Source organism: Ptiloglossa arizonensis, chromosome 5 (genome assembly GCF_051014685.1).
Source record: "Ptiloglossa arizonensis isolate GNS036 chromosome 5, iyPtiAriz1_principal, whole genome shotgun sequence".
In the NCBI taxonomy this organism is placed as follows: Eukaryota; Metazoa; Arthropoda; class Insecta; order Hymenoptera; family Colletidae; genus Ptiloglossa; species Ptiloglossa arizonensis.
Genome location: NC_135052.1, coordinates 14,360,192 through 14,374,832, shown reverse-complemented (window position 1 = coordinate 14,374,832; position 14,641 = coordinate 14,360,192). Strand labels below are relative to the sequence as shown.

General features: G+C 44.6%; 2 protein-coding genes across 15 annotated transcripts in view; one reads left to right on the top strand and one right to left on the bottom strand.

Moving 5' to 3' along the window:
• The window catches only part of By (focal adhesion protein tensin), a 277,180-nt gene that overhangs the window by 106,511 nt on the left and 156,028 nt on the right, over positions 1-14,641 (bottom strand). For 13 of the 14 annotated variants that reach the window (XM_076313153.1, XM_076313159.1, XM_076313149.1 and 10 more), the window contains one exon: positions 8,049-8,231. The exons of the other annotated variant lie outside the window; for it this stretch is intronic. In XM_076313153.1, the coding sequence (XP_076169268.1) occupies positions 8,049-8,231 (183 nt within the window). The remainder of the gene's footprint in view (positions 1-8,048; positions 8,232-14,641) is intronic. 14 annotated transcript variants of the gene reach the window in all.
• Positions 1-14,641, top strand: part of LOC143147680 (putative sodium-dependent multivitamin transporter) — a 173,788-nt gene that overhangs the window by 52,442 nt on the left and 106,705 nt on the right. The gene's annotated exons all lie outside the window — the stretch shown is intronic.

The window sequence follows — 14,641 nt, the reverse complement described above, 5'->3', positions numbered from 1 at the left end:
TACTCGTTTACGATACAAAGACAAGGTACAGCCATACGCTGTTATTAGCATAACCTTGAGGTTAAAAACGAACGAGGAGAACGTTATTTCTCGTTTCAACGAATTCTTGTTCGAACAGAACCGTATCCGACATAATTACTCGTTACATAATACAACGGAGCTGCGGTCACGCGAATGCGGCTAGAATTTTACTATGCGCGCGTGTTCAGAGGATGCTTAACTAACAAAGCACCCCGTGCAATTAAGTTAAACAAGATTAATGCGCGGTGTGATGCAACAACTTCAATGGCGTGTTGTGTGTATCTAACACCCTGACGCAAATTCGTACGTCCGTTGGTGCATGCTCCGCGAGGCAGCGCGAGATTAATTGCATCGAAAATGCGAGAAGGGTCGCGCATAAAGGAACAAAGGGTCCCTTATCCGAATAACGAAAGAAGCTACGAAACGATATCGATTTACCACGACCAACGCCTCGCGTACAAAGTTGCGCGATTGTCGAAGGTAACGCAAAGGACAAAGGACGTACGTGACCCAAGATTCGTTTAAACGAATCCACGACATTATTTTCAAACTGTTTCGACCGTATACTTTCGTGCACGCGTAAAACTGTTTGAAATTTTTAAATACAAATACACAAGGATGTACAAAGTTCGAAAGGGAAGAACATTGTTAGGAACCGAAGAGTTTCTTTCTCGTTCTCGAAGGTGATCGCTTGCTTTACGATTTTTGTTGCAAAAATTCCGATTATAATATTTGTTTATTATAATACTCATGGATCTCGCGTATCTATTAGACTGTTCGGAAAGTCGTTTCGTTTTTCTATTTTTTTTTCTTGGTGAAAACGAAACACGATTTCTTTTAGAGCGTATAAACATTCCATTCAATTATACATTCTCCATTTTGGAGAACGAAACGACTCTCCGAACGACACGAGAGTGATATAATTATTTAACTTTGTGCGAACGGTGTCGTGTGTTTTTCTCGACTCTCCGTTCGCGACTAACTGTAGAAAAACTGAAAAATAAAGTAACGATCGAACTCGTCGACAGCGCAACGGACGATCCTTTTGGCAAAACGTAACACAGTCCCTGAAATCGAACAAAAACTGTTCGTCGTCGATACGCGGCGCTGTCTAAATCATCGTTGCATTTGTTGGAAAAATTTTCAAAAAATTCTCCAATTCGTTGCTTAAATAATTGAAAAATCAACGTCTAAAACAGTACACCTGCACGAACGTACACGGGAAAGGAAAGAAGAATCGCGTTCGGAAGGATCTCGATCGTGTTCGAATACGAGAACAACCGAGCTCGAGCGATTCATTTCCCCCGCTACTTGTTGCCACGAGCCGCGCAATTTCTTCTATCGGTGATATTTCCGTCTCTCGTAGAGCGAGTTTCAACGCCGATCGTTTTGTACAACGGTGAGACATTCCACGGCCAACGACGCGCGGACGAGGTTACCTCTATTTGTCGCTCGTAGTCTCCAGACCGTTGCTAATGGATCGTCAAACGATCGAGACGTTATTATGACATCCACCGACAACTCACGGTTGGGAAAAGAAAAAGAAAAAGGGAGAAAAAGATATAGAACAGGGCGGTATCCAGCTGCGTCACCGCCTCGTCGCGCCTCGTCGACACCTCGACGTCCTCAACCTTATTTTTTAACTCCTCCCTCGTGAGCACCGTAACGACGGTACACGCGTCGCGGTTTTCTCCGCGTTCAATGAACCGATGACGACTGGCAGCTGCAGGATTCTCAAGGACCTGCCGGTGCCGTCGCTTTTTCAGCCGGTCGGGGCCCCTTGACCCCGAGCTTCCCGGTTTTCTTGTTACCCCGCCATTACCATAAGTAGCGGGCGATTTCCAACGGGGCGAAAGCGGTGCCCCGGCGGAACGTTGCTCGTGAATTTCATCGATTCATTGCTTTCCACGGTTGACCCGGACACGAGCGGGGGCCCCCGCCGGTTCTTATCCAAGCCTCCCATCGTCCGATCCACGGAACGATACCCACGAGTTATTCGGTGCTAGTAATTGCGATAGGATCGCCCGATTAAGACGTTAATTATCGAAAGATTGACTCGGCTGTCCGTTTATCTCGCCGGCGTGGAACTCCCGGTGGGTTAATTAACTCGTGCCCGAACGAAACGAGCCGGAGCGGTATCGCGCGCGGTAAAAACCTTCAAGGATTAATCATGACCCGGTGAGACGGGCTCACCTGCGCGCCAGGGGAAGCCCCGCGAACGACTCACGGAAATCGAGCGACTCGGGGGTAGTGACTTCTTTCCGAGTTTCGAGCCACCTTACGGAAACGAGCACGCGTATTCGATTTCTGATACGAAAGGGGATCGATCGTCGATACGATCGATCGATCGGTCTTGCGCGTTCGATCCCGGATTTTGTATCTCCTTTGGAACCGGTGCGGGTACTGTTCAAAAGGGTGAAAGTAAGATTTGAAACTTTAACGAATCGGAAATGTTCGAGACGACAATTTCGCGTCACTGATATTTCTGCGTATTGTAATTCATATTTTAAGAGAGCGAGTGTGACTGATATCTCTCTTGGAATGCTGCAGATGCTGTTTAAAGGGGTGAAAGTAAGCTTTGAAATTTTAGCAAATTGGAACCGCCAATTGGAACCGTTCGAGACGACAATTTGCGTCACTGATATTTATGCGTATTGTAATTAATATTTTAGGGGGTTAATGTGCCTGATATCTCCCTTAGAACCGCTGCGGATGCCGTTTAAAGGGGTGAAAGTAAGGTTTGAAACATTAGCGAATTGGAACCGTTCGAGACGACAATTCGCGTCACTGATATTTGTGCGTATTTGTAATAAAGATTTCAGGAGGGTGAATGTTGGATAGGGGAAAAGGTAGGATATCTTTGAAATTTTAGTAAATTATTCAAAATGTCAATTAGTATCGCCTATATTTGTACGCATCGTAATGAATATTTAAAGAGTGGGGAACGAACGTAGCGTGGTGATAGAGAGAAGTAAGGTACCTTTGAAATTTTACCAAATCATTCGAAACGTCAATTTGTATCGCTGATATTTATACGTATCGTAATGAATATTTAAGGGGAACGAGTGTAGCGCGGACAAGCGGAGAAGCAGCGTACCTTTGAAAGTTTCGCAAATTATTCGAAACGTCAATTCGTATTACCGATATTTACGCGTATTGAAACGAATATTACGCAGTTATTGTAAATGTATCGCTAGACACGCGAGTGTAAAATAATAATCGCCTCACGAGTCGATATCGCGATGCTTTCGCGAATGTACCTTACCTTGGTAATTCGTATGTCTACGAATTAACCTTTCCGTACAAATTTCTAATCGATGTTGAAAAATGAAAGATATAAAAAGTTATCGAAACGAGATCGAAATTGCGATGTCTGTAGAAACTCTTGCGCGATAAAAGAATTCCTACATGCGCGTTAAGTCGATTTCAAGGACGATAAACGAACCTTACGCGCGCGTGAAATTACGAATTAACGGGTCGGTTTATTTCCGTGATGTTACGTCAACGAACTCCAAACCGTAACGACGATGTTATTTCGAGAAAAACGTTTGCAAAGTTTCGCGTACACTTTCAGAGAACGTACGAAACTCGTTTCAAAGTCTTGCAATCGTTCTTCGATTTTTCTAATTTCGCCCCCCGAGACTTCGCATTCACATTCTCGAAACTTCCACGTTACGAAGATACGAGAAGACGTTCGTTCAGTTTACATCGGCATTAGTCTGACCCCTTGAATGGAAATTCACACCGTCGGAATGCATTGTACCGCGCATTGAATTTCGTTCCGTTTCGTCGACGTGACTGGCATCGAAGATCGCGCGTTAATTGGTAGTTTAAAATCGGCCGATTCGGTCGCGTTGCAACGTTTTGACGTTTGTTTGGACGTTGCAGAACCGTACGGGCACCGGCTAATCGACGTTAATGCGATAATAATGTCGAGCTGCAATCGTACGTAGAATTGAACGACCGCTGATAATCCAATTGGACTTTACACCAATTGGATGTTTCGATGGAAGCACGGCCGCGCCGGTTTTAAACGGACGCCACGGCGTACGTCGCTGCGGTTTTATTTCCGTGGAGGATGACCGAATTCGAGACGCGATAGTAATCTACGGGGTCTGTGTCGCAATTGCTCAATTAGGTCAGCCGGGCAAAAAATAAGAATGGGTCATCGACGATTACTCCGTGAACGTAGAAATTGTCGTTGATGTCACCGAAACTGTATCGGGATCGTCGTTGACCTTCAGCCGAAGATGATCCTCGCGTACGAAAAACAAGATTATATTTAAACTATTGCGACACGATCGCGACGCAATTTGTCCAACGCCCGAAGCGATCGAATCGTTTTTCGGTATCGACGCGTTCGATATTTCCTGCCTCGATTTCAATTTTACATCCACCATCCTCGTACAGGCCGTTCCAAAGTTAAACGACCAATCTGTGCGACCAGTATGTACTGCAAGCAGAAACAAGAAGAATACGTTACGCGAGCGTACGTCTGAGAACGCTCCGTCGACGCGATACATTAAAGAAATAAAAAAAAATTCGTTCGTTTCGAACGCAAATGATCGTCGCGTGATCGCTATTCGATCCACCGTTGAATTAATATCTTGCATAATAAATGTCGTGGAATTAAAATCGCGTATCGGGTGTACTTTCACGGTTCCCATGAAAGCGCAAGACCCGGTTGATCTTGAGCGCGATAATCATACTTAAAATAAACTTTCCGGGTAAACATCGTCGGCGTCGCGTTCGCGTTTATTTTTGTTGTAACTTTTAATAAAACGTTCGCAGACATGTATTCGTGTTTGCTTATTTCTATCCGTAGCGCGTAACGTCGGGATCGTTTAACTTTGGCGCGGCTTGTATTTATTTTCCGACGTTTACGTTCGATACCCGTTGCGAACGCATCGGAGCCGCGTGTCAAAAATTCATCGACGGTCCCGAATTTCCCTCCAGGCATGTTTCGTCGAAATTCGTTTCGATGTAACGAATTACAGTTTCATCGAAACGAAACGCGGGTGTACGTTACACCTCGGTTCGATCTATCGGTTTCGATGTAACGAGTTCGCCCGGAAGTCTCCATATACACCCAGTAATTTCTCATTAAATCCCGGTGACCCAGAATCAAACTCCGCACAGTCGTGAGAGTACAATAGCACCGTAGACAGGGGTTGCCGGCCCCAACCCCCGCCGTCTCGACCAGTTCAATTGGATGTACGGCTCGCGTACCGATAGTCTCTCACGAACAATGCCGCCCGTTTAGTTGTATGCATTCGCGGACGCGTATATCTATGTTTTCTGCTGATGCACAGGGTTGCGTCGCACGGAGAGGGCAGACAATCGGAGTAACGGCACCAAAATGGTAACTCGAAAAACCTATACGCGCGACGGAAGATTCGTTTAACGTTCCGCTCACGGCATTTATATTGCATTACGGGGTGTTCCCGAAATAAGGGCCTGATCATTGACACCGTATTATAGTCCTATCGATGAAAAAAAGACCCTATAATTTTTTCTAGTATACAATCTTTAACGAAAGTTAAATCTTCTCTGTCGAAGATAGTGGAACATGCGTGTACGATCGGATCGCAAGTTATTTTCAATTATTACAGGATAACGATAATAAGGAAAATTTTGTTCAACGCGCGACAAAAATCGTTACCTCCCTCAATTCCAACGCGCGGCAAAAATCTATACCTTCCTCGGTTTCAGCGCGTGAACGAAATCATCGATACCTTCCTCGATTATACTAGGGTATTATTAATAATTGTTCAAACTATGGTACTACAAGGGTTAGCTTTGACATTGTCCATTGGACCTCAATGAAAACTTCCTTCGAGAACAAAAAATATTTCAATGAAATGTAGTTTCGAGCCATTATTTATACTTGGATATTGTCAAACTCGAACATTTGACTCGATACGATTCTATATTCCTTTCGGGACGTAATTTTTCTTTCGTCGGTACATATTACTGTGGACAATTGTCCGACGATTCGATACTTTTCAACGATATTTCGATACGTTCGTTTCTCGCATCTAAATTTTCCCCAATGGTATTTTCACTTAGAAATATGTACAACACGCTTCATTTTATACGCATACATGAATTATTAACCGGAATACTTGTAATGTTCTTTGTATAAATTGAATAATACGAACGTGCATAACTATCCGAGATTAAATAGTGGCACAAAAAATAAGTTCAAAGTCGATGGTTAAATTTGAAATTGTTTCCCCCGTAGAAACGACGCGTTAGAGAAAAAGAAAAAAATGAATTGCAAATTTGACGATTCGAAAAATTTCCGCGAATTCTACGGATAGCGGTTATCGTTGGCCAATTCGCGATACACCCTGTACAATGCATAGAATGCTCGCTCAACCCCTGACCCACATGTGTAGGGGAATCCTGGCTGGCGGTTGATACACCCCCGGAGAGTTTCAGAGGGTATTCGGTGTTCCTATACCAAAGTCGCTTCTCCCCGAGATTTACGCCCGGAAGAGGTATATATATATCGAGTATTTCGTCGTTTCGTGTATAAGGTAGATAAAACCTTATTGGTCCCAAGAAGGAACGAGGCTAGATTTCTGGGAGATCACGTGCATTTCGAGTTTCTACTTAAGAATATGGTATCGTGCTTTGGATATAAAAAAAAGATAGCGTTCCGTTTCTTTTTACGTCTTCAAATTTTGGATTTCATAAATATATTTTCATAGCGTGTTAAACAACGAATTGGCTCGATCGAACGACTTAAAATCTCGTACCATTAATTAAACACGTTAGTAATTTTTTCTCGTAAGCCGAAAAGACGTTGGAAGAATTTGAGAGAAAACTGTTACGTTTCCTCAAATCCGCCATTTCGTTCTTTCCGATTCGTATCGATTTATCTTACCGGGAACTTGGTATTTTTTAATTCATAATTACCACATTCGGCCGAATCGTTGATTCCGGTATTACTTTCGATACAGCACCGAGACGCTACCAATGATTCGTGTATATTGTAAAAAAAATTGCGCGTATATAAACCAAATTTATGTTACGTGTTCCGGGTGTTTGTTCGTAAATTTTATCGCGATACGTGGTACACCGTTCTTTAAAAAGCAACCTTAAAATCGTCCACTTCTCGACCCAAAACACGATACCATCCCCTCGAGGTTTTTCCTCGAGACGTATAAAAGTTCTTTCGATGCTCGAGTAGATTATTCCCCGTAGTCTTTTCTTGTATGCAAAAAAATAGAAATATTCCTCGCTGGTATTACTATACCTCTAGAATGCTCCTACACCGAGCTGGCTATCGTATTTTCCTGAAATAAGTTCCATCCGAGTTCCCGCGAAAGTTTAATTAAACACCGAGTAAACCTGTGCCTTCGATAGATCATAATTACGATCAAGGTGCGCTAAAAGTTTGAAAGTCAAATCCTTGGAAGCCAGAAGAACGATGAAATCACGAATGAATGGGACGCTAACTGGAAAACTACTCGGTCGACCTTTATGCACGGTCGCTTCTATGGTCGAAACGAAATTAACAGATCGCTCGAGATCTTTGAAAGACTGTTCCCTCTACAACGGTCGACCTTGTACCGATTATGATCAAACGAAGGAGTTTCCGTATCGTTCACGATCAAAGAAAAACTGTTATCGTTCCACCAACGATCAAAATAATTACGATAGACAAATTCTCACGCAATCCAATGTGTAAACAGGTATACCGAAACGAACGCGAACCTTGTCTACGCATTTGGGAGATCGTTTCGAACACAGGGACACGAGGTGGTCGTTTCGAACAATTTGAGTAACACGTGTGAAAACAATTTCGCACGGTTTCGAAAAGAAACAATTATCGTTAGAAATTCAGCAACTTTATAGCACCTTTACCTTCCAGATCTCGAGAGAATACAGACTAGAACGATCTCCTAGATGCGCTGACAAAGTTCGAATTCGATTTCGTTCCGAACACCCTTTACATTGCGAGCGTAGGAGCGAACCAACAGACAGGAACGATTCGACGACAGGTGTGGAGTACTTACCACGACTTGTTGACTGTTGGTCGGACTAGGGCTCGGACTTGGCGTCGAATTTGGGGTGGAAATCTCCCCCGAAGCGGGTGAAACCGAACCTGTGGTGACAGTGCCGACCGTTGGAAACGCTCTTGCCGGATCTGCCTGCCATTGCTTATGGATTTGCTGCGAGGTATCCCGGAATCTAGCACCCTGTAACACGAAGCGAGAAACGAAAAATGGAGTTGCGCAACGCTACCACGTTATTAACGTTAACGAGGCGTACGCGAAACGACGAAAGAAAATTTTGTTCTACGATCGTTCGTTCGACAGTTTGTCACCGTCGAACACTCGCATTCTCGGCGAGAATCAGACCGCGCGATTCGCTTACGCGTGATTCTATGCATCATATCGCGAACGATGACACACTTCGATTAGTCGCGGATATTTGCCTCCAAACAATTGTATCGTTAAACGATCGGTCTGCACGCTTGACTGAAAAACTCCTTCGAATGGCCGCATTTATCTACGACGCAGCGACAACTCTATAGGACTCGCGAACAGTCGAAACGCACCTTCGTAACAAATTACTTGGACGAGTCGCAGACAGAAGAGGGACCGTTGCCTTGGACAAAGAGTATTCACGATTTTTTCACAAGGAAATTCCAAGAAACGCGCGACGAAGCGTAACCAGTGTTCGCGCTTTTAAAATCGTTTAAAATGCGTTAAATATCCGCCCGGTGGATTGCGCGTATTCTAAACGGAGACCTTCGAGAGGAATAACGTTAAGCGTGCGCGCATCGAGTCACGATACCGTCTGTCGATTACAATACAATAAGTGTCGAGTACGTTGTATCGTATAGAAACAAATTTTTGTATAACTTTTTCATATCGCAATTTCTATCCGATCGAAGGCCGACTAACGCTTGTTCGAAACACTTTTGAAAAAAAGCCCGACGCGTACCTACCACACCCTGTCTACATATGTATGTACATACAATATGCACGAAGTTAAAATAGATCGTAACCTATGACTTAACAAATGTCACCTATCGTAGAACACTAGGAGACTTTTTATCCCACCTAATACGTACAGCGTACAATGATACAGAAATCATTCGGTTGTTCGAACCACGTTCGACGAAACCGTTTCGCTACCGGTAGTACCTCTTTTCGTTTCAATTTACACACGATCGTGTTCTTGTAAAATTAATACCGCGAGAATAACCACTGGTGATACACCCCTTCGTGCAAACGATCAATTTCTTCTCTGCAACGAGAGAGACGCGAACTTAAGGTCGGGACGTTTACACCGAATGAACCGTGGTATTGTCTCGACGATGGTTTTTCGAGTACGAGCAACAACGCAATTAAGATAGCCAAGGCTGACACCTTCGACCGGAGTTCGTAGACCCGAGACTACAGAAGATCGCGTGCAACGATGCAATCCTACGGAACGTTGTTCCACGCGGTACGGTAATTGCAGTTATGCAACGGACTGCCATAATAACGATTAGCACAGGCGTATAATAGGAGGCGTAAATGGAGCTGCTTGCGTATGCCGCGCGACCGGGTCGTTCCCTTTTCGTTGCCGCGAATTGAGATATTTTCCCTTCGTTGGAAGAATCGAAAGCGTCGGAATTAATTCCACGATGGACGAGAGAGAGAGATAGAGGTGTGAGAAAAAGAGAGAAGAAGAGAGAAAAAGAGAGAAAAAGAGAGGCCACGGTGGCCCTCGCTGCGCGTTTACCATTAAAATTGCCAGCACGATGCGCGTAATTTCTCCCGTTAAGTCGCGGTGCTAATTACGCACGAAAGTGCCCGGGGCACGACGAAAGAAGGAATCGCGGTCGCGTTTTTCTGGGAGCTTAAACGCGAGCCGCCATCCGGTTCGGCTGTTTTCGATTCCGCGTCCAGTTCCCCCCATCGACGTCTCGATTTGTGTTCTTTTAGCTACGAAGTCGTGGCACGTTCCACGCGTACCTCGCCACGGTGAAACTGGCTGCTCCCGAACGAATCAGCCCCCGAGCACGTGGAAAAGAAGCCACGAACAATGCGAATGCAATTCCGTGACGAAGCTCGCGTCACGTTCGCGGGTAGACTTTCTTCGCGAGCGGAAGAAACCAAGCGACGAAGCTGCAACCGTGGATATTCAATGGACGATTAACCGTGGACACTTCCCAACGATGGTTTACGTTTCAAACCGTCTTTTTCAATCTTGAAAGGTTCTTTCGTTCGATACACTCGGAGACTTTGAGTGAACGCGTCCCGAATCTGATCAGTCCAGGATATATTGTTAGAGGTTTAATTAAAGGGAAGTGGGTCGCGAAGATGGGTCGAGAGAGACCCGAGGCATGGACCAAAACGAGTTGGATTATTTTGAGCGGTTCGGTTCAATTCGATGGCTCTGTTCGTCATAAGGGAGGGGCAAGTACCGCGCACACGTACGTTGAACATCGTAAATCGTTGAACGTATTTTCAAGCACACGTTCGGAATCGAATAACGCATAAATCCATTAGGAACGAACTGTTACACGAACCTAATCAAAAGACCGAAGTCTAAACACTCGATAGACCTGTTCGAAATACACGTCTATGCTCCTGGAATGCTCGCTATCAACGAAACGAAAATTAAGCGATATCGACCACGGTGTAACTATTTGCAACCGTTTCTGTAAATATTAGATCGTTCGGAAAGTGATTTCGTTTTCCGAAACGGAGAATATACAATTGAATAAAATGTTTGTACGCTCTAACGAAAATCGTGTCTTTCATTTTCACCAAATGAAACGAAACGACTTTCCGAACAACCCAATAGTCACGAATGAGAAGTATCGATTATTACAGAGAAGTATCACAAAGAAAGAAAACATACGTTGAATCGATCCGTAAAATTGGTATCGAATTTGACAAATTGTACAAACTGTATCCGGAAAAGGACGAATATATCCTGCGTTTCTATCTTCTTGCGAAATAAAGCGGTGTCTCGAACGGCGCGTCTGCTTTTTTTGCGATCCTTGCGCGAATATAGTATCTATGCGCGCCTCGTTAATTCAACGACACGGAGCCTCGTTTAAAAATCCGTTCGTCGCGCATCTTTTAGCATCCGAAAACGTTCCGTTGGTTGCGCCGAAGTTTCGCGACCGGGACGATGATTGATCTTTCAGCGTGTTGCGTACGGAAACGTACACGAAGTACCGCGAAATAAAACGCAGACCGATTTTTCGCGGCTGGAAAAATAACTTATCGGAGGTACGTGGACCGCGCCTCGAATTCGAATCGTCTTCCGTCGATTGCCCCGAGCGATCGAGCTATTCGGGTCACCGATAGTTTCCTTCTCTCTAATCCGAACACAATGGTACACAAGTGCGGGGACAACTTAATCCGTTAAGTCGGTAATAGCGTACCTGTTCTATTACTGGGACGGAACTGTCCTCGCATCTCGAACGTAATGATTTTCAATTCTGCGTTTCACCGATGCGCAAAACTGATTTCTCCCGAGAAACGCGTGGTAAATTTTGTTCGCGCGAGCCCTCTACGCGGGGGGAAAAAAAAGAGAAAAAAGAAAAATTACGAACCCGCGCTGTGTGCTTTTTAAAACTAATTCCCTCGAAAGAGACAAAAATTGTATTCTACGTTTTTCGCGCGGTTTATTCGAGAGTAGTTATACTTTTAAGGAATTATTTTTAATGGCCGTTCGCTTTGTTGAACGACCTCGTGCGCGGTAACGAAACGAGACACCAGCTCCTGAAAATATGGCGCGAGTAAGAAAGAAAGAAAAAAGAAAGTATTTAGACATTGATCGAGTAACGGGTGAAAGGGTAAGGTTCAGCGAATTGTTGTTTTACAAGCTAACCCTCGGGTTATAAATCTGATTTATAAGATAAGATTATGCCGTATATTTAGAGGTGTCCTGTACGGTTGTACGCGCAACCACTCGTATTTCTCTTACACGATCATACCTGTCTACATCCGAGCGTGCGCTTCTACGTTTTCGATCCATTCTTTCAAGAGGTGTAACGATAACAACGATAATATATGCATCAACGTTGCGCGAACGTTGCGTACAACGATAAAGCACCGAATAAAAGAAAGAAGGAAAATTAACGAACCTAAATTCCAAAACGATACAATAACGTGATAAGATAATATAGAATGTGAAAAGGGGAAGACGAGAAAAACAAGAATATGTAAACTAAGTAAAAATATATGTAACAATCGGATCGATGAGTCGGTTTATTCGAACTTTGTTTCAAGTACCGCCTACTTTCGTACACCGTGTATAGAAAGCGTTCGAAAGACCGACATTTTCGTATCTCGTACGGCTACCGTTCGATCCAATTACACGCCGCGTTCCTTCTCGCGTTCGCGTTGATTTCTTTATTCCGTTGGCTGAAATACGTCGTTTAATTGCGAATCGGGCGTATCGCGTTGTAACGTGGATCGTTTTCCCCGTGTACTCGCGTGTCCGGGCAATGTTACAGGTACGCGTTAACGTTGCAGAATCGCGGACAAACGTACGAATTAGAGGGGCTAAACAGGGAGCGGAGATCGAACGCCGTCTCCGTAACGAGGGGCCAGCGCCGAGAGGAGTGATCCAGCACGATCGAGATCGGACGGATACGTTCGCGGCGTTCCGGGTATCGATCCCCTCGATCGTGGAGGTCGCTTACCGGATACGGTACACCGCATTTACACCGACTCACGATTGCCCACCCCGGTGTAAATAAAGGCGTGGTTTTAATTAAGCAACAAGGAAGTAACGGATCGAAGCGAGCGGAAGAAAACACGCGATTACGCAACGACGGTGTTTGTTTCTTTCTTTCTTTCGTTTTTCTTTTTTCGTTTTCTTTTTCCTTCTCGCGACATCGTCGCGCGAAAGATACGAGGTTGCTCGGGTGCGAGATACGTCCCGATTCGAACCAGCATCGATAACGACGATTGCCGGGATTACGATTTATATCCACGATAATTCACCGAGCGCGCCGAGCGGCGTCTTTATCTCTATACCGGGGGTCAATAAAATGCACCGAACCCGATGCACTTCCAAGAAATCCCGCGAGACACGCCCAAAAACGCTCGCCGGGCGGCGCGCGCCCGCGTCACTTGATAACGGCCGAGCTCGCGCGCGTAGCACCCTCGCGTACCGGGATTTCCATTAGGAAGGCCATTAATTACACGATTCGCCAAATACTAAATCAACCGAGTGATTCATTATTCGCGAGGAATAAATGAGACCGATGCTACCTCGATGAATACATCGAACGTTAAAAGGTATTTTAAGAGCAATTTTACCAACGACGCGATCGTCTTTTTCGACAAATTGGAAAGTTTTCCACTCAGTGGGCGGAATGGAATTTTCTTTAAAATTGTCCGTGGAAACGAATCGGTCGTTCAGGTGTTTGTCGACGGATGCGTCGTCGAAACGATCGGGAATTTTTTTTCTTCGATGGATAGCTCGAGAGTGCAAATTGTAGACTTTCGTAAACACGTTTATCGCCTCTTCGAACGATATCGTTCGATTTCTTTTCAACGCGTCTTAATGAATATTTCGGGCGTTCCGAGCCGTGACGCATCCGCTGTCCAAGCAAAGGTGTTTCTATTATTGACACGATCGGTTACGTTTCACGGACAGGAAACGGATAAAGAAAAAAGTAAATTATTAAAGTATACGAGTGCGGCTATCGTCTCCGTCGGGATGAGAATCGAAAGAATAATCGAACGAAATTGTGAACACATGGGCATCGGTTTATATTCGTAAAATTTCACGAATATTACCGATTCGGTGATTCTCGAGATCGGTGTCGGCGGTCTAGAAAAACGAACGACGGTACTCAGAAAACCGGTTTCAAGTTTACTTGCATATTTTACTATGCATTTATGCGGAATAAGAATCTTTTCGATCATCGTTTTTAGGCTAGCCGGGCGTTATCGCGGCGAACATCGACCAGAATGGTGTATCGCATCGACAAAATTGATTATCCGTACTTGAAAGATCCCTATCGCTCGTAAAAGTATAATAGTTTAAAATCGACACGTCCAATGGTTCTCTTTAAAAAAGAATTGTAAGTATCGCTCAATTTTTTAAATCCCTGAACGAAACGAATCCTTTCACTGTGGTGCGTACTACGGGTCTGTTTCGACCCATCGCGTTCTCGCAATTATTTCGCTACGATTAAAGCTTGTATTCTCTCGGTTTTCTCGCGATATATTCTAAAATTAAACACTTCGGTAGATTCTTCGGCCAACTTTCGCTCCGAGCGATAGAACGCGTCGAGATTGATCGCGAAACCGTTAAAGGGTTTACAGCGATCCGAGCAACAGTTTATTCCGCGATTCCCCGCGGATTTGGTCCATCGGTTTTGTCTCCGGTCTTTCTCGCGATAAAGACGATCGATCGATCCTGCGGGAAAAGCTCCGATAAACCTCGACAGTGTATCGCCTTCCGCTGACTCGAAACGGCACAAGGGAAACGAAGGGTCGGACTGCCCATCCCTACTCGAACCGCACGTTCCGAACCTTAGCCACGCACTCTGCCATAGTAGTAGGAATAAATTTCAATTTATTCCTATCTCTGTACGTACGTAAATATAAAGCTCGGAGACTATAAATTATCGAGGTTT